The following is a 22230-nucleotide window of genomic DNA, read 5'->3' as shown; positions in this document are numbered from 1 at the left end:
ATGGTTTAGACAAGCCTTGCGCAACGATGACACAAGCCGCCAGTTGGCTGTCACTGGTCTGTAGTATGGAACCATCTCAGCATATTCCTGGGGTGATTGCGGTGATTTCCGAAAACCATGAAAAACCCAAGTCAGTATAGAAACTCGGGGTCTTGGAGTATGAGAGTCCATCGTTATACCGTTGCAACATCTCCCTCGGTCCTTCGCACATTTTAATGAAGTGTTTACGCGCAATTACGTTGTCGAGTGAAAATACGTGGATACAATGATTTTACAATATGTTACTCAATTATTTAGTTATTTTGGATCAATAATAACTGCATATAACGAATGATAATCTTTAAGTTCAATTATTATTAAAATATTGTGTTTTAAATGTCTGAAAAAAATAATAATACTAAATATTAGTTGATTAAAAAAGACGAACCGAGCTTCAAAATACTGCTTTAATTTTTCCCAGCAAAATCAAGAAGTATTTTCTTTTTGGAACAAGAAATGTGTGACTATAGACAGATGGTATGTATTTATAGAACTAAAAGTCAACTGTACTAATACGAATACAGAATTAATCATACACAACATTTCTACTTCAAAAAATTAAATTAAAAAAAATGTTTAACACTATTGGTGTCTTGGAATCGAAAGTTAAGAGGAAACAATTTATAAATATAATATATACGTGGAGAATTTTAGTTTGAGTAGCCCTTGAAATAAAACCTTACCCCCACCCCCATCCACGCGCTTAGCATCTGAGCGAATTTGTTTTGAGAGGGACGCAGTAGTAGGCCAAACATCACTAGATCGAAAGTAATTTAGCATAAACGCAGAGACTGAACGGCACTAGACCGAACAGGCATTAGACCAAAAGGCACTAGGCCGAAAGGCACAAACCGAAAGGCACAAGACGGAACAGACATTATACCGAAAGGCACAAGACGGAAAGACACTAGACAGTCCAGGCATTAGAACCGAAAGGCAAGACTGAAAAGCGGTAGACCGAATAGGCATTAGACCGATAGGAACTAAACCGTAAGGCATTACACCGAAAGTCTTTTTTCGAAATTTTGTTTAAATGACTTTCTGTCTATTGCCTGCTGACAGTATCAAGTGGGGAAAAGACCCGCCTTCCCAGAAGCGGGTGGCATCTGACGTGCGCCCGCGAGAAGCACCGAGAAAAGGCTACGGCGCACGAGGTGTCGCCGGGGAAGGAGACAGCAAACAGCGAGTTCCCGCGGAGGGGAAAACCAGGACGAACAAACACTCGGAGGCGCGGGCTTTCAGTCGCCGCCAATAATCGCCTCCTGAAGAGACGTCACTCAACCTCGGGGTTCATTTGCGCTTCGCAGGAAAAAAGAGAGACGGAGAGAGTTGACCGGCGACCTTGCGCCGGGGCTCCCGACAGTTGATGTATGTGTACGTCGTCATTTGTTTTTTCGCTCGTCACTTTTTTTTTAGGCGCGGCCTAACTCCGCTATATACTCCGTGGCGGCGAAACCTACGCCATCACTAACAGCCCAGCCGCCATCGACCACCATGAAGGCAGCTCTGGTACTCTTGCTCTGCCTCGTGGCTGTCCTGGCCACAGCGAACGGTGAGTGAAGGCGACTCATGTCACCATCTTGGATGATGCTTTTCATATAACCACAGCTTGAAGTGCAGATTCTGTTTCACAGTTCATGGCACAATACCCAGACTTTGAGCATCTGTTGAAGTCAAAAATCGTAGACGTTGTTGGTCATCACGACAAATGTTGCCCCCTGCGTGAAATAATAAAGAGTAATTTCAGTCCGGCGCTTACTCCATCATGTTAGTAGTTGCTTGGCTTCCTGTTTGCTTCCACGTTGAAGGTGATGATTTCACCAACGTTTCGTTCAACCTTACAGTCACCATCATCAGGGTAGCAGTTACCTACCTAAAAAAATTCAAATTGTAGCAAAGTAAAAAAACTTGGGAATTATGATTAATGCCTTGTCATGCCAAGTATTTGGATCGATAGCTCAGCTTATAAATTGTAGAAAAATCTGGACAACATTAGACATAAATATTGCAGAAATACAGCTACGAGCAATTCAATTACACCAAAAAACCACGATGTTATTGTTTTAACCCGCATAACCATTATTAAAGTCATTCTCTTTAACGTTAAGATTTTCATTCATTTTACATTAAAATAGACTTTCTGGTAAAAATTACATTACCATTATAAGCGCAGACGTAACAGAATTAAATGCATGTAGGTCTTCTGACAATGAAAGCAAGTGAGCAAATGTTAAACGTTGAAATTTGCTGAAGCTTACAGTGTAGTTAAATTTTCCTTGTAGAAAAGCGTGAATATGAACTGTTTAAGTGTAATACTAAGATTAAATCTTAGTGTTGATTGTTCAGAAGACAATTAATTTAAAATCCATTTGACTTATTTCAATAACTAAACCGAATAGTTTGATATTTTATCTTCCAGTAAAGTGTAAACATGATTTGACAAGAGCATGGATTTCATAATGTCGAATTTGTGTTCATATAAATAATGAATTTGGTATATAAATCAATATGTATACTTTAATATAATCGCAAGGTCTCATTAAAAATTGAAGCAAAATGTTTGATAATGGCAACCGATTATCGCCATTTCTCCTGACGTCTAATTAATTTCAGTTTTACGGTCAACATTAAGCAAACATGGCCATAATTAGTTTATTTAAAGCAACCTTTGTGATAACAATGTAAGTAAAAAATTAACCCAGTTCACAGTGATCAGTAAAACAAATATAAAAATATATAATGCTTAGAAGGGGTGTGAGGTATTATCTCACATCTATTGAGAGTAACAGCAACGTGAGTGAGAAATGAATCCCATAATTTAAAATTATTAAATTCAAATTAACTAAGTTTTAATTAAAATTAAAGATGATTATGGCTACACAAGTTTAACACTATTTTCTGAATGTCCAAGATTATACACGAAAAATCCCAACTGTACAAATAAATAATTAATAAATATTCAAATGCTCCCATTATAAGCGAAATTTGCGCCACGTATGAGCACCAAATCTATAAGAATTTAGGCCTGCGTTGTGGTGCCGAAATTTGTAGAAGAACAATGGCCCACGTTGTGAAAGTCAAATATAAGTGTGACCAGTCTTAAGTTGGTTTTAAGACTTCCTATAATTGACTCAAAACTTCGGTACTTGGTTAAACAGGCTTCATAAATTTATTCTATGGTTTATTCCAATCTGTCATAAACAAAACTAGTAGAATATGTATGTTATGCTAATGCTGGGTGCCAATAGATAAATATTCTGTTGTAATAAATGAAATTGTAATGTTTAAGATATAAAGAAATCAGTATTAAAATTATACTTACAAAGATGAATATAATTTTTTATTTTACTTTTAGCGACTCAACACATGCGCAACTTTAGGTGAAACTGAACATGTCTGTAACAAACAATAGTGATATCCGATGCGTTGCAATCTATGTGTTGGTAATTTAAATAGTTTCTTGAAAAATGTATTCTTAAACACGGACGATATTAGTATCCAGTTTAAATAGTGACCATTATCAATAAAATTTATCTCTCTAAAACATAAGTATTTACAATTACAAGAGAATTCTACGTTCATAAAATAAAGTTGGGTCACGATAGCAAAATTTTAAGGGCTGCCGTTAGGTACAACAATTATGAGATTTTTTATTCGAATTCAGTTATCCTCTGGGCTGATATATAACTGATAGTCATCATGAAATTAATATTGAAAACATTTGCAAAATGATGTTGAATGAAGTGAGTTAAATCTATATCAAATATAAATATTTAAGCTGGGATACACTCAAAACTGGACGCTAAACGGGGACACAAACCAATTTTACACTTTCACTATTCCATAAACATAACACGATATTAGCATGAATCGAAAACAATAGTTACACCTGTAGTAGTCCTACTCTATCCAATAGTACTCCTCGAATTGGTCGACGAGGATTCTGCCGAAGCAGTTGACTGGCAACTGTAGGAGTTCTGGCTGTCTTTGAAGTTCTCAGCAGCTCGTCAGCATGAAACTTGAACTCTGGGACGTATCTAATAGTACTCGGCACAGCGTCAAACTAGTCGTCGCATAACATGTTGATTCAACGAAGAGTGGCGAGACTATCATCCACGAAGTTCACCAGCGAATCGGCCAGCTATTCTCTCATAATACACTAATTTTCATATAGTCTTCCAGGTAATTGATACTTTGATTTCGCTCCCTCGATCTGTTGTAGTCGTAATATTTTCAGTTTCATAATGAATGTTTGAACGTCGAAATTAAGTACAAATAATATTTTGACAAATTCCGCTGATCGTCACTTTCAGATTCTTCATTTAATTTCACAAATATAATTATTTGGGCTTAAAATAACTACTCAATTATATCTTCATTGATATTCAGCCATAAACGTCAGTTCAGAGACGATTCAGATTGCCAGTACAAGGATTGCGTCCGTCACAAACACGTCTACTTCCTATGAAGGTTCGTAGCTTACTGAAACGTTCTTAACAAAATAATTTGTCTTAAGCTCACTAAGGAAAATGTTCTGACGACAAGTCAGATTGTATTTTACAATTAATTTTATGCAATATTTTATATTTTGACATTTACCGTATAAATGGTCCGAAAACATTAACATTAATTGTTAATTCGAATTAAAAACAATTTTTGGTACGTATTACATGATTCAACATAGTACAGTCATTAAAATATAACATTTAATATTAAATAAATATTTGCTTAATTTTGAAATCTCACTTTTGCTTGGTTGTGAAGCTAAAAACATATTCATTTGAAACAACCAAAAAGTAAAACATAAACTAAGCCGTATAGCTCCAGAAATAATAGTTCAGCTCAGGGATTGTACGTTTTATATTGCAAAGCACAATTCGTAAGGAAATATTATTTTCTATGAGCAAATAAAATTTACTACAGCCACATGTCTATGTGAAATTATTCCCCACCATGAACAAACCCAATTATATTATGGGAATATATACATATATATAAAAATATATATGAAAATTAGTTAGCATAACTTAATCATTTTCAATAGATACGTTGTTGAGCCAAAAATATTAAGTTCAAATATAAATGGAAGATTTTGTGTTAGAAGTCCGAAAAAATAAAGAATACGAAATTATATTTGATTGAACAAGATATACCATTAAAACACTGCTCTAATTTTTCCAAGAAAAAAAAATGTAATTGTTCTGTGAAACTAATATATGCGAGACAATAGGCTGTTAGTAGGTACTTATTTAGAGAACTAAACATCAACTGTACAAATAAGAATACAGGATTAACTGTACAAAAACTTTCTACTATACAAATTTAAATTTAAAACAATTACATGCTCAACATTACTGGTGTCTTGAAAAAAAAAGTAAAGAGAAACCAAAATTAGATTTTTTTTGTAAAAACTTCAAATATAAATGTAACCTTTTAATATTTTTAATTTTTTTTATTAAATAGGCTTTACGTATAATAAAAGGAGAAACCCCATAAAAATAGAACCAGAAGTATAATTGTAGTGGTTTATTGAATATTCAGAGGGTTGATAACATTGAAGTCATGGAATACAATTTTGATTATACGCAATTGGCGTACGTAGTTTGCAGCACCAACATTAAACGAAAACAAGTGTCAATCATTTATCAGAAGTGTGCGTTTCGTGGAGTCGCATTTTAAAAATAAATACACATTGCGTCGTCAGTTATGTCGGCAGATAGTAAGCGAATTTTGACCCCATTAATGTTTATTCTGCTACATGTTTTGGACTAAAATGGTTTTATAATGGGCGAGTTTGACACAGGGATTATGCTATGTGAGTTTCTGTTCTGTCAGTATGACATGTTTACTGTATGCAAAAAAAGAATAATACATGATTATGAATTACCGCTGAAGGGAAAATGTTTACTTACTTTAATGCATTCTAAGCGTTCTATGAGCATTTCTTTTTATGCACTTTAGGATTTAAAAAATTAAAAAATTAACGATTTTTGGGTATTATAACCCTGACGATCTAAATATATTTCCTGTAATCGCGAGTTTAGGCACTAAAGTGATCAAGTATGTGACAAGGTTAAAGGCCCTAACCAAAACAACCAAAACCTTAATTCTTAAGTTGGCACTGTTACGAACACTCTATTGAACGTTAATTTCTGGTTATAAACTTGTGTGAAAATTCAGCGGGACAGAAATTAGCAATTAAGGACTTTTTAAAATGTGCACTAAAATTATGCACCTCGGATTATATTAATATTAGTAAGAATGTAGAATAGATTTTTTCCCGTTTTCAGTATCTTTACATCCCAGCAAGAATTATACATTGATATTATTAATATATACAATGGTAAACACGCTGAGTAAACATACGATTCACAAGTCCTTGTGCTCACAGAAACAGAATACAAATTACGAATGCCCTAAGATAGAAAAACCGCGCACCCATGGGCCGAAATTTTTTCTGTGCCAAACCTATTACATTGATTTTCTTATCCTGTGGTAGAATAAACTTTAAACCTATGTATTTTATTTTTAGAAGGTAGAGAACTGTGTAAAGTTTAATTCATGTAAATAGTAAATCATGTGTGATGTTTATTGTGTGTTTATGTATGTAGGCCTATGTATGTGTGTTTTACATCTAGTAGGATTCAACTCTGTGTGGGATCCACGAAAGAAAATAAATATTTGTGTAAAAATGTTTTACCATGATGGTGTCCAATTTAAAAATAAATATGAGCTAGTCTTTCAGTATTCGCTAGTGATGTGTAAAAAAAAGAACCTCTGCAACGAGCAAATACATGTGTTCTCATATTGCAAATAAACTTATAATTCGAAACTCGGACTCGAAAATTAAGGTATAATTTATTAAATGCCGAGTGTGATAAATATATAAATATTGTGTTCTCATCTACATTGCTTGAAGCGAATCACACGTTTCTGCACTCGGCACTATAATTCTCTGCCGGAGAAGCTACTTCAACTATATAATAATTCAATTTGTAGAGCGAAATGTTAAACTACATTTCTAATGAAACTACTCCGATAAAAGCGAAAAAGACTTTAAAAAAATACTAAACTTCGGTTTTGGACCTGATTGTCTACTAGAAATTGTATGAAAATACTTCCCACCCTGTTAAAATTCATTAAATAATTAATACTATAACGTTTCCCTTTGTCTCTCTGATCTTTGAAATGAACCATCCGCCACGCCACAGATAGCAGTACCGTGGTTACACATTTTTTTCCCATGCAACTTCCGTCCCATTCACGAAAATTCTACTACCAAATGTCATAAACCAAGAGCTAAGATGTTTACACATCAGTAAGATAAAATAAAACGATATACTTTATCTTGTGCCATTTAGAGATGCCGCTGTGTGCTTTCTTTTTTAGGACCATTACAGTTTTAAAGAAAGCATGAAGATGAATAACTCAGTGTTATGTATATGCAGTGTGTGTGTCTACGGTGTGCGTCTGCTGTGCGCAGGCGAGGCGTGCGAGCCGGGCACGTCGGTGAAGCGCGGCTGCAACACGTGCTCGTGCACGAGCAACGGGGTGCTGGCCTGCACGAAGAAGTCGTGTCCGCCGCCCAGGAATGTCAGAGGTGATAGGTGTTTGTGTTTGTGCAACACATGGCTGCGGTTATTCATTGCGTGCATGTAATACGTTTGTCGAGATAATAGTGATTAGCACATACTTTTAAAAGTTAATTGATGTTTCTTTAAAGCATAATTAATTTCAACCATGGAAAACCTAATCGAAAATTCAATTATTGGACTTTATTTTGTTCTATTATGTTTATTAATGTGGGCAGTTGATACTGGAAAGCATTTCAGGGAATGATTTACATATAACTTTAACTATTGGTGGTACTGGGAACACACGAAGCATAAATGCCCAGGCAAGAATCCTAGCCCAGCATTACTGCGACCAATATTTTGTGGAGCGATACAATTGTTTTCTTAAAATGAACAAATTTACAAATATCAGTCATTTAGAATGATATTTCTGTTCCATTTACAATAAAATTACACGGAGCGGTCAACTGGATCTGGGTCTCGAGGCAGGCTTGCGCAGTCGTTGGAGTCAAAACAAAGTAGCCATTCCTCAATTTCGTTAATCCTGCAAATTATCGACTCCAGCAAGCGACACTAAGGCTTATCCACACCATTTGTAATTATTTACCGGATTCCGTTTGCTTAGTAAAATAATTTAGTGGACCTAAAAAATTAATTTAAATAATTGGAAATAAAACAAAATTAAAACATATTTATAAAAATTTTGAATTATAGTCCGTGATCAAATAATTTACATAATAACCAAATATGTATTTTTTTAGTAAAACATATTTAAATCACACATCCTTCACCAGGGTCCTGAATGGCCTTGGGTAGACGAACTCCGTAGCTCAGTTTGATGCACATCAGCTTTCAGTGCGAAGGGATGTGGGTTGGAGTTCAGGTAAGGCATGGGCGTGGATTCGTATCGTATAACAAAAATGTTTTTAAGAAAAATATAAAACTTAATGTCAAATTTTGTAAAACACATTATGGGGAGGGTGTTGGTCAACTTATTGGTCTGGACGCTTCTCTCCAAAGCGATGCGGGGTTGTTTTCTGGCGTGGTTGAAAATAGTTTCCCACAAGTCGGGAAATATGATATGGTGGATTATCTGGAATTCATTTCTTCAATCATTGTCCAACCCCTTAAACTTGTGTTATGATCTCATTCTTCAGTTATGACCTCTTCTTTATGTTATCAACCCTTTCCTTTGTCATGATATCTTCCTTATGTTATCACCCCTTCCCTTTGTCATAACCTCTTCCTTCTATTATGACCTCTTCCTTCTGTTATAAATTCATCCTTCTGTTGTAACTTAATCAGTCTGTTATGACCTCATCCATCTGTTTTGGACCTCATATTTGTGCCATGACCCTATCCTTCTGTTGAAACCCTATCATACTGTTATGACCTCATCAGACTGTTATGATCATATCACACTGTTATGAACTCGACGTCGACGTTCACGAGGCTCAACGCTACACAGTTCCGCACCTTCAAGATTACAAGTCGTGAATATGCGCCATGCTTACAGTCTATTGAACTCGTGCTCCCATGTTACAGACACCGGCGCCCAGGAGTGCGTGCCGGGGTCCAACTTCAAGCGGGACTGCAACGATTGCTTCTGCACCAACGAGGGCAAAGCCGCGTGCACCAAGATGGACTGCAACAACCAGTGAGCGGCCAGCACCGCCCACTGGCTCTTGCAAGATTTGTCTCTTTGTCCACTAGCGCACTTTTCAGGTCAACTCATGTCTGTCATCATGTAAAAAAAACAATAAGCTGTCATAAATAAACCTGCTTCTCAAACTAAGTTTTTGATTCATTAAGATAATAACACCAACTGAGAACACTAAGAAATTTTATTTAAATATTGATTACATTATAAATACTGTTTATTACTGTAGCTACACGATTTTGTTCTAATCAAATAATGGCAATTCCTCGGAAATCGCATTCCCGAATTTAAATTTCGGATGACAATGTAAATACATACATATGTTCGTCAATCTTGGCTAGTTATATATGTTTGGAGATTTTATGGAATTATTAATAAACTTTACGACTTCTTGTATGTGAAGTCTAAGAATTTTAAAGAGTCTCTCGCTAAGCCTTACTTTAGCTTTCAAATGCGGTATTGAAATTCATTCTATCTTGTAACTAAATGACATTGCAACATCTATGAAGGTATATTACTACTTGTTTACACAAAGGAAATAAAATCAGTTATCATTAGAAAAAATGAACAAATTTATATATCATACAACCAGAAAAATAAAATTATAAAAAATATTACAGTTTGGTAAGAATTTTCTAATTTAAGTAAGTAATTTACTGTGTATTCTAATTTACGTGTGTAATCTATACGTATATTCCATCAAATCTTTTATGATAAAAAGTAATAGTGCAATTTTGGCAGATTTCTTTACAAAAGGGCACAAAGCAAACTTAGTGAAAGCAAAATTAATAGAGCTACATACACATTAACACCTATACATACATTCACGGGCATACTTACCCACAGAAATTTATTTCCAATTCTTAAACCCCAAAAAAGTGTGTGGTCGAGTTTTAAAAGTCCTAATTATCAGACCACGAAGTAAATAGTTCAAGCCCTAGGGAATAAATGGAATTGTTAGCTGTGGTAGTATATAAATCTATGTTAATTTAGTATGCTAACCGCATCTTCTTAAACAGTTGTTAATCAGAAACGTTTAAGGTCTTTTAAGTAACCTGAAATAACGTTTGTTCACAACAATAGTAGAGCACAAATGAAATATAAGTGTTGGCTCAAACATATAATTATGTATTTATTTTATTTTAGATTATTGTGACAGAATTTTTCAAAAATTAAATGATAGAAGAAATTTTGTATGTTTTGCTCAGATGTAAAAACTTAGAATATTAATTTTTAATGAGTGACTACGGCACAATAGATGAGCTAAACGTTTGTTAAGAATATTTACTTGTTTTTTTACCGATTAAAGATCACACGTAGCATGTATGTAAATATAACTACAAATTAAAAAATGCTATGCTTATAATACCTACTAGAACCAAGGTCCTACATAAATAATAATGGCATAATAACGCAATAACACAACACTGAATGTAAAACATAGACTCTTAGTATTTATTATACGAAAAAGTTTATATTTAAATAAGAAGTAATCATTTAAGAAGTAAGTCATTTGCAGTACATGAAATAGCTGGATTATGTATTAACAATGTGTAAAGTATACGGTCTCAAAGGTAATGTTTCTGTGTGTGAACTCAGATTAACAACTGAAATACTCTTTTGCCATATAAAATATAACGCGAGTTAGCTTAGTGTTTCTTTTAATGTACTAAGGCAATTGTAATAAAATTCAACTTAGAGACTTTGAAAACTGTTAACTATGTTCACTTCCACATCGTAATGGTGTACAACATTGACATTTGTGATTTAATGCAGTGGGAGTTAAAAAAAGTCTAAAATTACAAATAAGAGCTATTCCTATAATAAAATAGCATTCATCTTACTGTCACCAAAAGTAAAAAGAAACTTATCGTCTGTCACAAAACTTGTGTTCAATAATATGTGATTAAATCATTTAAGTATAAAAAATTGCAAACACACACTTATTACTGCAGGAATTCCAGAAATTTTAGGATTGTAGATACATGGGGATAAATTATTACCACGAAATATTACACAAATTTCTTGCCAATATTTAAAAAAAAAGAGCGATGTAACTCAGAACACTTGATAGAAGTGATACTTCTTTGGCAACTCAAACCTCGACTTGTAAGTGCTCTCTTTGGCGTCAGAAACGTTTCAAAACAATTTTTCACAAACACGTTGCATTAAAATTCGACTTAGAGATTTGAATTGAAATTGTAATCTCATCGCGCCCAAATTTTCACTTCAATAAATTAATAAACTGGAATAAAAATATTATTACGCACTTCGAAATAAGAAGTAATAATATTAATAATTATTTATCATTCAGTATTGATTAATTAACAATAAATATTAACAATAAATATTAACCAAGAATAAAAAAACTCCAACAATAACGAATTTTTTTTAGTAAATATCAAAGATAGAGTTAATTGTATTAAATAAATATTTAATATTATTTTATATTAGGTAGGTATAGGTAAGATATTATCAAGCATTCGTCTATACTAATTTTGTAATTCTGCAAACATAACTTTATCATTGAGTTACATTGCAACAGAATTAACCATCAGGCTACATAGACATACTGCGGTGTATTCATAAGCATTGATAATGTTCTGCCGTCGAAAGATTGAACAATAAGTAACATATCCGCTGCTCCGCGACACGAAAACTAAACGGCACGGACCTTCCTCACAGTAATTCTTTACATTATTACCATATTGCCACAAAATGAAAATAAAAACAATTATTATCCCACACACGGAATTTGTTTAAACTCTTTTTTTGACTAGCTTATTCCTAGTTGGACTTAATATATTTACACGCTCGTGCGTTCATAAAAATATTTAGTTACACAGCAGTATGTATGTAAATGGGGCTCCTGGCACTGGGTTCTGGGTGTGGTGCTTGGTGCTAGTCAGCCATATTGGATTGTGACGTCACGGCGGCCATCTTGGATGAGTGTAACGGGACACATCGTAACGGGACAAGTAGGACCTTGAACTTTGACCTTGACCTTGACCCCGGAGGCCATTTTGGATCCGCCATTTTGGATCCGCCATTTTGGATGACGTCATTTTTTTCTCGAACATTCTGGCATTGTGTTTTCCGCCAGATTGGACGATGACGTCACCGTTGCAATTTTTGTTACGGTCGCCATCTTTAAAATCTTTATTTATTATCCGATTTCAATGAAAAAAATATTTAAAATTTATAAAAAAATACACTTAATAAATTTTAATAAATTATTTATAAAAAAATGTACTTTTACGACACGGAGTTCAGAGTCCTCGGTTCGAACCCGACGAGTGCAAAAAAAAATAAAAATGGCGACCGATCCTTCCCCAATGGTGGCTGCAGGCAGACTGACTACCACCAATTTTTTTCAATGCATATATATATATATATCGTCACCTAGTATGACGTCATGTCCGCCATCTTGTCTTCGTTGCTGGAAGCCATCATCATTGTATCGTCGACTAGAGTGCGCTGACGCCATGTTAGTTTGATTCTTACCCGCTAGAGTGCACTAATCATTTATTACTGTGACACCCCACCATCTTTAAATTTGGATGCCATCTTGAAAATCCGTAATTATTTAGCTAGAAATTCGGGAAAGGTTCCAAAATTCATTAAATAAATCACTCGTTAATTTACATATTGATTCAATGGATTCCTGTCCTCGGTTCGATACCCGATCGATACAATAATGTTTAATTTTATGTAAAAAAATTATAATTTCAATAAATCATGTTCAACATTCTTAAGGAGACTTTAAATCCTCTACTACCATCATCCTATCAGACACCAAGACCACCATATTGGAAATTCATAATTTTAATGCTAGTGATGCGGGAAAAAGTTCAAAATTCATTAAATAAATTTGTAATCTATGTACTGATTGATTAGATCGACTAAGGTCCTTGGTTCGATCCCTGACCAATACAAAACAACTTTAATATTTAAAAAAAGTTAGGTTTGAGAAAATAAAAACACCGCAAGTTCTGTTAAAAAAAAAAAACCTTTATTATATACATACTACACTACTACAAGTACAAAATAATACACAGTCAAATTACTAAAGTTGTGTGGATTTCACGATTCAAACAGTCTTCTTAATGGACGAAGTAAGTTTTTTACATGTTCGTAAATGTCTATTCAGTTTATCTGGTCGACATATTGTACACCATAATTTTCACACAAAGACGAATTATCGATTTCATTAAAAGGACAGTGATATATTTCGTGTCGTTGTGCACTTTGAATATTTGTCAATGTTTTGTTACAAAATATACAGCTTGATTCCGATGAATGTACAGCCAGTCTATCACAATTCCTGACGTGCCGTTTTAATCTTCCATATTGTACAAACTTGATTAAACACCTGTTGCACTGATATTTAATGCGTTCAGAGTTATTACTACAATTGTGTATTACATAATCCCGTAATTTCAAGTTTTTGATCTTCTCACAGTACGTGCAGTTGGGTGATGGAACACCGCTGGATGCTCCTTCCTTCATCAATGTCACTGGAACTGTTGACAACCATTGTAACACTGCTGACATGTTAACCTCTGAAGCCGTTGAGGTCTGCTCTGCAGAAGATGTTGCACGCGTTGAAATCTCCTGCTGTGCTGAGAGAGCAGGTGTAGCTGTAGACATCGTTGTCATCGTGCTCTGCACTGATGATGGTAGACGTTCGATCCAGGTTGGTGTAGATAGTGGTAATGATGCCATCGAGTTCTCAAGAATAGCTAGATACTGGTCTATTATTCAAGTCTAACTATCCGATCCGTTGATCACCGCAGCCAGAGACGGACTGAAGTTCATATCACCAGGGTCTCACTTATATATTCTCATTAGCTTGTTCAACACATGAGTCAAAACAATAACCATGTTCATTATACTCGCACTTAGCTTTCTCGGAGCAATTTTTATAATGTCGATGTAAGCTGTCGAGACATGAAATTAGTTTACCGCACTTATTGCACTAAAATTGTATTCGTTTCAGTAAATTATTTGGACAACTGCTTCTTTCATGTCTGCGCGCATTTGTAGGTTTTGTTAAAGATGCGTCACAATATTTGCATTGATGCGCTGTACGCTCTTCATTAATTGAAGTCTGGAATGCAGATGGTGAAACTTCAGCTGATGATGGAACAGCACGTATCGTTGTCTTCTCTCCAGTCGGTATCGGGATCTCCACCGCTGTTGCGGTCTCCTCTGCAGTCGGTATCGGGATCTCCGACTCCATCATCGTTGCATCCATCGAGGTCCCCGCTGCTGACGGTAAACAGTCTATTCCGGTCGACATAACTAAATCTCACGAAACTTACTGGAGAGAGCACGTCCGTACTGCACCGCGGCCAGAGGTTAACTGCGGGTCCAGTCGTCTGAACCTCGCTTATATACACGCGGTCTACTGGTATACTACATGAGTCAAAATATTGTCTGTATTTAAAATTATTTTTTTTATTAGGTACCTAAAAATTGTAGAAATAAAAAACACACGAGTTCAAGTTTTACACATTTATTTATAAAATATACACAAATACACATTAGGTTAAGGAATCAAGCATTTTCCCAAGCAAAGTCTTTAATGCCGCACACACTGTAACATCGACTCCGGTTCCAACTGGTTCGCAGGCCACGGGATCAGGAACACAAGTTTCCAGCTGGTCATCTTCTGCGACGTCGACAACTCCGACAAGACATGGTCGATTACGTCTGTGACCACGTCTACGCCTGGGCTTTGGCTCAGTGCTAGTTGGGACAGATTCACTGCCTGAACTGCGACGACGAGACGCACACCGTTTGGACGTCTGCGTAGAAGCATCACAGGTCGCAACAGGTTGCAACACGTCCATGTTTGGTGTTGCACATGCAGACGAGGCGACTACCTCAGCGATGCTAGCATGAAGGATTGTGTGTGGTCTCATGTGATAGACGGCACTGTTTCCAGGTTCGCAACAATCTACCAGCTGCTGAGTCGGTTCGTAGGACACAGGAAAGTGCGCAAACCGCCAATGTTGAGCGCCTCCATCACAGGTTTCTGTAGGTATATGTACGTAGATACCCGGAATCCCAGTAGCTGTACTCGATACTGCTGAAGCTAGGTCTTGCGCTCACGTACACGTTAGCAGGATGAAACGTAAACATCTTCTTGCAGGTCGAACGACAACTGAAGGCACGTACGTATGTACGTCATTTATATATGCAGGCTCCTACTAACACTGTGTGTGCCATTTCTGCATTAACTGCGAGTTTGTACAGGCACAGACACGTTCAAACTTGTCACGTGGCTTCACGTCGTATATTGGACTAAGCTTGCGCAGGGAAGGACAGCCGTAGTCGGTCTGTAAGTCTACAATTACAACTGACGCATCACACAACTTGCTCAGCCAATTCTTCTGTTCAGGTCCGGCAACGTAGATTATTTCGTTTTGAACTAGTAAATCTTTCAGTGTGTTTTTCACTTGGTGGTAGGGAATTTTACCTTCGTCCCACTCTAGTCCGTGATAATATTTACATAACCATTCATTCATATGTTAACTTTTTTGGTCTAGTAGTTTCCAAGAATACGGAGGTCGGAACGTGCGAGTTCGAGTCTTGTCTCCGGAGGTGACGCTAATTTCCTTGAGCACGAATCCATTTTGACTCTGGAAACCTTGCAGGTTGCAGTACATCTTGTCGCTAGCAATGCTCGGTCGTAACTAAATTATTATCGAAAACTAAACAGTATTTATGTCAGAATTTTCACAAGTTTGTCTCGACAATTGTACGATGCAAGCCGATCGTGAAGTATCAGACAAAAATCAAAGGTGTTTGGCGGAATATTTCCGCTAGTCGTTATCTCGATCCTACAGTCGATGATGTTTGAATTTATTCGATCATCCTGTTTGGAAACGTCAAACACCATTAACGGAGCCTTGTTCTTAAAACTGTCGGGACTCAGTATCGGTGACTGCCTCCGCCCATAGTAAGCTTGCTGAAACTTGGCATACATTTGATATTCGAAAATAAATCTTCCACTTTCAAAGTCCATGTTCATGTCTACGTACGGATAACTTTCGCTGTTTAAAAATATTTTTACATTACGTATTTGACAGTTATCAAATACGGAGTGACTCACTCCTGCATTGAGCTGTCTTCCGGTCTGAAGCCCGATGATCATGTATCTTGGTTTTTCCGTAGCGATGCTGGACTTTACTATCCAATTAATACGCTGACTATGAGGCAAGCCAGGATAATTTTCCAGGCTCCAGGATCGGAATGGCACATCGAAGTTCTTGCCATTTTCTATGTTCTTCAACATCCTGACTCGTTCAACGGTGCTCACTTGGATGTGGGGCAGCATCCACTCGATAGACTGTAGTGTTAGCGAGACATCTTGAGGGTTTTCTGCAGCGGCGACAATTGCATTAATGTGCGTGTTGGCTAGAAGCAGTACGAGCTCTTGTTTCGAATTAATGATTATATGCTTGTAGTCCTCAGCGAATCCAAGAAGCATGGACAGAGGAACACAAACTTCGAACTTCCCTTCGGCATAAACCGGAAGCTTATATTCATCCTCGAGAGCCCAACCGACCATCTTTGCAGCAGACAGTTCATTTGGCGTGAGCGAAAGGTGATTTTTCATAGCAGATGTTATGCCTACATCTCTCGTCTGGTCTACCTCGACACCATTGAGTACATATGTAATGCGCTCGATTAGGTGAAGAATACCATTGCAGAATATTGACGTCGTTGTCGGGTACGTACCATCCGCTTTTGTCAGCGTTCCTCTTATACGTAGAAATGACTGCGAAGGTAAAGTACAAATATCTTGGTGCTGAACTGCAATGCGTACCTCCAATGGTAGTGCGTACGGTCCGAGCAGGAAAGGCTGCTACTCGTGCAATTCCATTTTCGTAATGCTGTCTTCAAAAATGACTGGATCTTCCACGTTGAGGATTTCGTCTTCCATATTTATTCGGCACTTGTCCAATACTGAGAAGATACTTTATGCTGTCAGGTGTTAATGCACCGATGTCTGGTAGAGAACTGTTCTTATTAACGCCAATACGATTTATTTATAACTGTTCGGTGTTACGAACTTTATGCCCATCGCTTCAAGTGCAGACGTAATGTAATTTCTTCGTCTTGAAAATTCACCAATCGTTCTCGCTGGTCAACGATTCTGACGACGACTTCGTGTGCGCACTTCACGACGACTGGAACGTAAATGATACTTTGCGGTACTTATAACAGTTTATATCCTGGCGGGACCATCGGCGAAAACTCGTGCAGCATGTTGCTTAGTCTTCCGTTGAGATACGTTCCACTTGCCAAATTACAGTTTATTCTTATGACATTCACAGGCAAAATGTTTACTGCGCACGTAGATTCGTACGTTCTTCCTGTATCATACACCTTTGATTCGAATCCTAACATCGAACCTATGGTCCCAGGTTTTGTAAAATCGACATTTTCACTGCGTGTTAGAATGCTTTTTTGAGTGTTTGTATTTCCACGCAGTTGAAAGTCTACATCCTGTGGTAACATATCCCTGATGTACTTTGCAATGTCGTCAATTTCGTAAGAGTCAACAGGTAACTGTATTTCATGAGCGGTCCCATCGCTTTTCAGGAAGCAGATCTTGCAGTTTTCCTCGTCGATATTAGGTATGGCATTATACGTTTGAAAATATACGATTCCGATACACCATTCTCCGTCTAAATCCAGAGGCGGGAAATGAACCGCCCGCAGCTCAGATGCGTGACCTGTCAATGTAATTGTTATCGACATGACTTATAAATTATCATCACTGCACAACCTTTAAGTAGCAATTTTTATTTGTCAGCTAATTTTTGTTTGTTAAAAAGCGAAGACACAAGTGTCCACAGTTTGTTTTATTAGGCCTCTGTTCCGTTTCGTAATTGTAAAACAACGTAGTGGTCCGGCCCAGGTACTGTCGCAGTTCAGGTGGAGGTCTCAAATTACCGAAACTATCGTAGTGCTCGGCCATTTTCCCAGACTTTACATAAGCCACCCAGTGCGTTCCTCGACCCGCCGACGTGTTCTAAATTAATGATGACACGTTCGTGCGTTTTTCGCTTGCTGGGCAAAGTGTCTCTCATAAACACGCCGCGGAAATTTGTTATTTTAAGTTTGCGTGCGTACTTTATTAAATCTACGTTGGTGAGCGGTCGTTTCGGTAGGGAACTTAGGATTTTCTCTTTACTCGTTTCTTTTTCATGCCTCGACCTGATTTGTGAGGTTGCAAGTAGAGTCCTGCGCCTTTTTTTTTTTACCGATGGCAATGGCTTCCATGCTGGCATTGTGTCCTGCGCTTCTTTTAACTGCTTGCGCTCATTCTTCGAAGTGTTGACTGCCCGCACTATACCACTCGTTGCACCGATGAGGCCGCCGAGAGCACCCAATGCAGGCAAAAGCAAAGGAAGAAATCCTCCTATAATCTTCTTGTCGAGAGTCTGTAATTTTTGCTTGGCTTTTCGCACGCCTGCACCAGTCTTGCGTTTGGTCTTGCGTGAGTTAGTTTTTGATGTCTCGTCACCGTACTTTGAAAATACTTCATTTGGCACAATCATTACAAGGTAATTTAGTAGCAAATATATAGAATATAATATACATAGAATAAAATTTCTTATAAAATTATATATTTAATTTGATTATTGATGTATTAAATGTAGCTATTTTAATTCTATTAACTTAATTGGTGGAGTTTTAATAAGGAAAACATGTTACTTGTGTAGTAATATTGTGAAAAGAAATGTGAAAAAATGTTTAGGTGAGCAAGGAGGGAGTATCAACCTAGAAGCAAATACATCGCCATCGTCTTCAGATTTGTCATAAAGTCGTGAAGAAAAAGCCGATTGTGTAGAAAATATTGTGTACAACAGTTCTGAGGAGGTACTCAATTCGACTGATGGCTCCAAATCCAGTGGAATTCAGGTATGCCTAATAGTATCACTTAAGTTATTTATTTATTTTATTTTGTTCTGCTGAACATAATTAATCAATCTATTGTTCCTTTTATGTATAGACTGCCAGCATACCTACAGGAAGTGACCTTCCATGTGGCGCAAATAATACTCAGGACCAACAACAACTATTGGAACTTGTCATGGAGTTAGAAGTAGAACAATGCTCAGCTGCACAGCAACCATTGTATATATTTAAACTTCCTGATGATGATCCACTTCTTCAAGGATCTACAAACACTAGTCATGAGAAGAAAATAGCTGACCAAGAGACAGAAAGAAATAGTGACATTCAACACGAAATTTTGTTGGAGGTGGATTTAGAACAACATGTAAATACTCTGCAGCCACTTCATGAGTTTGATGTTTCTTTATTCCACGAGTCAGGAAATGAAAAGCCTGCATTACAACAGAGTATAGAGTGTGATACACCCCAGGATGAAGATGTTGATGAACGTGTTGGCCTTGAAGAGGAAAATGATGGTGTCGAGAAAGGAAAAGGAAGAAACAAAAAGGGAAGAAAACGGAAACATGCTCAGCAGAACAGAAGTGATTGTAAGAAAAAGCGGGACAGTAATGAAACCTACATAAATAGTAAAGGAACAGAAGTAGCACCACGTGTATTTGAAGATTATGACTGTCAATGCACAAACAAATGTGCGTCAATAGTTGCTGTAACAAAAAGAAAACATTTGTTTAATGAATTTTATAGATTGGGGTCATACAACAATCAAACGACTTTCATAACATCTCTTGTCTCAGAAGCACCAAAAAAGAGACACTACAGAGGAGATACAGAAAAAGTACAGTTTTCTAGAATATATAACTTGGATGGTCAAAGAGTGTGCAGAGAAATGTTTTGCAAAACATTAGGTATCTCAACAAAACGTGTAAATACAGCACTGAAAAAACTACGGAATAACCAGTTGTTGGACAAAAGAGGTCAAGTTCAAGGTGGAAAAAATGAAGTCTGCGCTGAACGTGTGAAAGTAGTGATTGACCATATCAAGAAAGTGCCCAAATATACATCACACTATACAAGAGAAGAAAACAGTACATCTGAATTCTTACCATTGGGCATGACCATATCTAAGATGTATGAACAATATAAAACAGAAACTCCAAATACTGTGAGCTACTCTAAGTACAAGGATGTGTTTTATAAGAACTTCAATCTTAAGACCAAAACTCTGAAGAAGGATACATGCAACAAATGTGATTCTTTATGTTCTCAGATAAAGAATGAAAATGACCAATGTAAGAAAGAAAGGCTCCAGGAGGAACACAAAACACATTTGTCATTAGCAAATATTGCCAGACAACAGATGAATGCAGATTTGCTTAGAGCAAAGAATGAAGAAAACATTGAATGCTGTACTTTTGACCTTGAAAAAACTTTACCATTGCCTCGCCTGCAAACAAATATTGTCTTTTACAAACGGCAGCTGTGGGTGTACAATGCAGGAGTACACAGCGGCAAAACCGACGATGGCTTCTGCTATGTATGGATGGAAAATGAAGCTGGAAGATGTGCGCAAGAAGTGGGTTCTTGTCTATTAAGACATCTCAAAGAAAATTTGACAGACAACATAACTGAACTGATACTATGGTCGGACTCATGTGGTGGCCAAAACAGAAATATCAAACTGATATTGATGTTGAAATGTTTCTTAGGGTCTTCCGAAGCACTGAACTTGCGTGAAATCACTCTTAGATTTCTAGTATCTGGCCACAGTTTCCTGCCGAATGACACAGATTTTTCCCACATTGAGCGATCATTGAAGCACCATCAAAGACTCTACAGCTGTTCAGACTACATTGACGTCATGAAAGCAGCTAAGAAGAAAAAACCACTAAAAGTAACAAAAATGGCAAGTAAAGATTTTGTTGGGACAGCAGCTGTTGAGAAACTCATTACTAACAGAAAAGTTTCTGTAACACATGACAAAGTGAATTGGTTGTTTGCAAGAGAAATAGTCATCAGAAGAGACGAACAATTTCTTTTTCATATGAAATATGAACTAGGTTCGGAAAGAGAGTACGAGGTTGACATTTCTAAGAAAAGACCAGGAAGACCGATGGAATGTGGCTCTTCCCTAACATATGATCGGCTTGTTCCTTTGTGGGAAAACGGGAAAACCATAAATCCTGCAAAAATACGAGACCTGAAGAGCCTAATGCAACTTGTACCACCATGCTATCAGGGGTTTTATAAACACCTGAGAGCATCTGCTACAATAGAAGGTGAAGATGTCAATGGTTTAAATCAAGACCTTGACTTCGAAGTAGATGATGAATAAACACTTAATATGTTGTTGCAGAGCTGGTTCGCAATAAAAGTTCAGGATTTTGATGTACAAGGTATTTTTAATCTCACCAGAATTTTAAATATGGTTTCTAAAATGCACTAAAATATTTTTCATGTTTATGCTATAAAAGATTATAATAGTTTCTATTTTAAATGTCATAATGACATTCTCATGTGTAGTGATGCTTATGACGGATAATGCGCAAAAGTGTAACACTGATATTGTTTTCGCATTATCAACATTATTGGTTGTAACACTAGTTTATAATGAATTATTGTCATACTATTTTGATTAATGTATAGTGAAACTTTGAATATTAAAGTAATTTATGTAGAATGTTATGCATTAGTAGTTTAAAGACAAAACATTAAAATTCCTTCGAGCCTGATAACAACAATATTGCATAAGAAAAATACAGAACACATGTTTCCTTCCTGCAAAATTCAGATGTTGTAAATACCTATTTCTGCAGAAAAGAACCAATCAACAAATTACACTATTTTTAACTGATAATGAAATTAAATGTGGTTACGTTGTATGAGATAAGATAGCCTGTTTTAATCTGCTTTGTTTGAAAACACTATAACATTGATCTATGTTATGTGTGAATTAAAGTAAACCTCGAACTTTGGGCCTGTTTTTCTCAGTTTGGTTTCAGTGTTGATTGGTTCCTTTCT

At 36.6% G+C, this 22230-nt stretch overlaps 1 protein-coding gene across 1 annotated transcript; it reads left to right on the top strand.

Moving 5' to 3' along the window:
* The first annotated feature begins 1253 nt into the window (after positions 1 to 1253).
* LOC134546303 (serine protease inhibitor I/II-like) lies at positions 1254 to 9408 on the top strand. Its single transcript, XM_063389025.1, has 3 exons — positions 1254 to 1591; positions 7523 to 7639; positions 9159 to 9408. The coding sequence occupies exons 1-3, from the start codon at positions 1534 to 1536 to the stop codon at positions 9272 to 9274; spliced, it is 291 nt and encodes a 96-aa protein (XP_063245095.1). The 5' UTR covers positions 1254 to 1533; the 3' UTR covers positions 9275 to 9408.
* Positions 9409 to 22230: the final 12822 nt, after the last annotated feature.

The sequence above is a fragment of the Bacillus rossius genome, chromosome 1 (assembly GCF_032445375.1).
Source record: "Bacillus rossius redtenbacheri isolate Brsri chromosome 1, Brsri_v3, whole genome shotgun sequence".
NCBI classification, from domain to species: Eukaryota; Metazoa; Arthropoda; class Insecta; order Phasmatodea; family Bacillidae; genus Bacillus; species Bacillus rossius.
The sequence above is the reverse complement of the archived record's forward strand: the minus strand, read 5'-3'. Positions and strand labels throughout refer to the sequence as shown.

Coding starts and splice junctions, on each gene's coding strand:
- LOC134546303 (XM_063389025.1), top strand. CDS start 1,534: ATGAAGGCAGCTCTGGTACTCTTGCTCTGCCTCGTGGCTGTCCTGGCC. Junction 1,592..7,522: donor TGTCCTGGCCACAGCGAACG/GTGAGTGAAGGC, acceptor TGCTGTGCGCAG/GCGAGGCGTGCGAGCCGGGC. Junction 7,640..9,158: donor GCCGCCCAGGAATGTCAGAG/GTGATAGGTGTT, acceptor CCCATGTTACAG/ACACCGGCGCCCAGGAGTGC.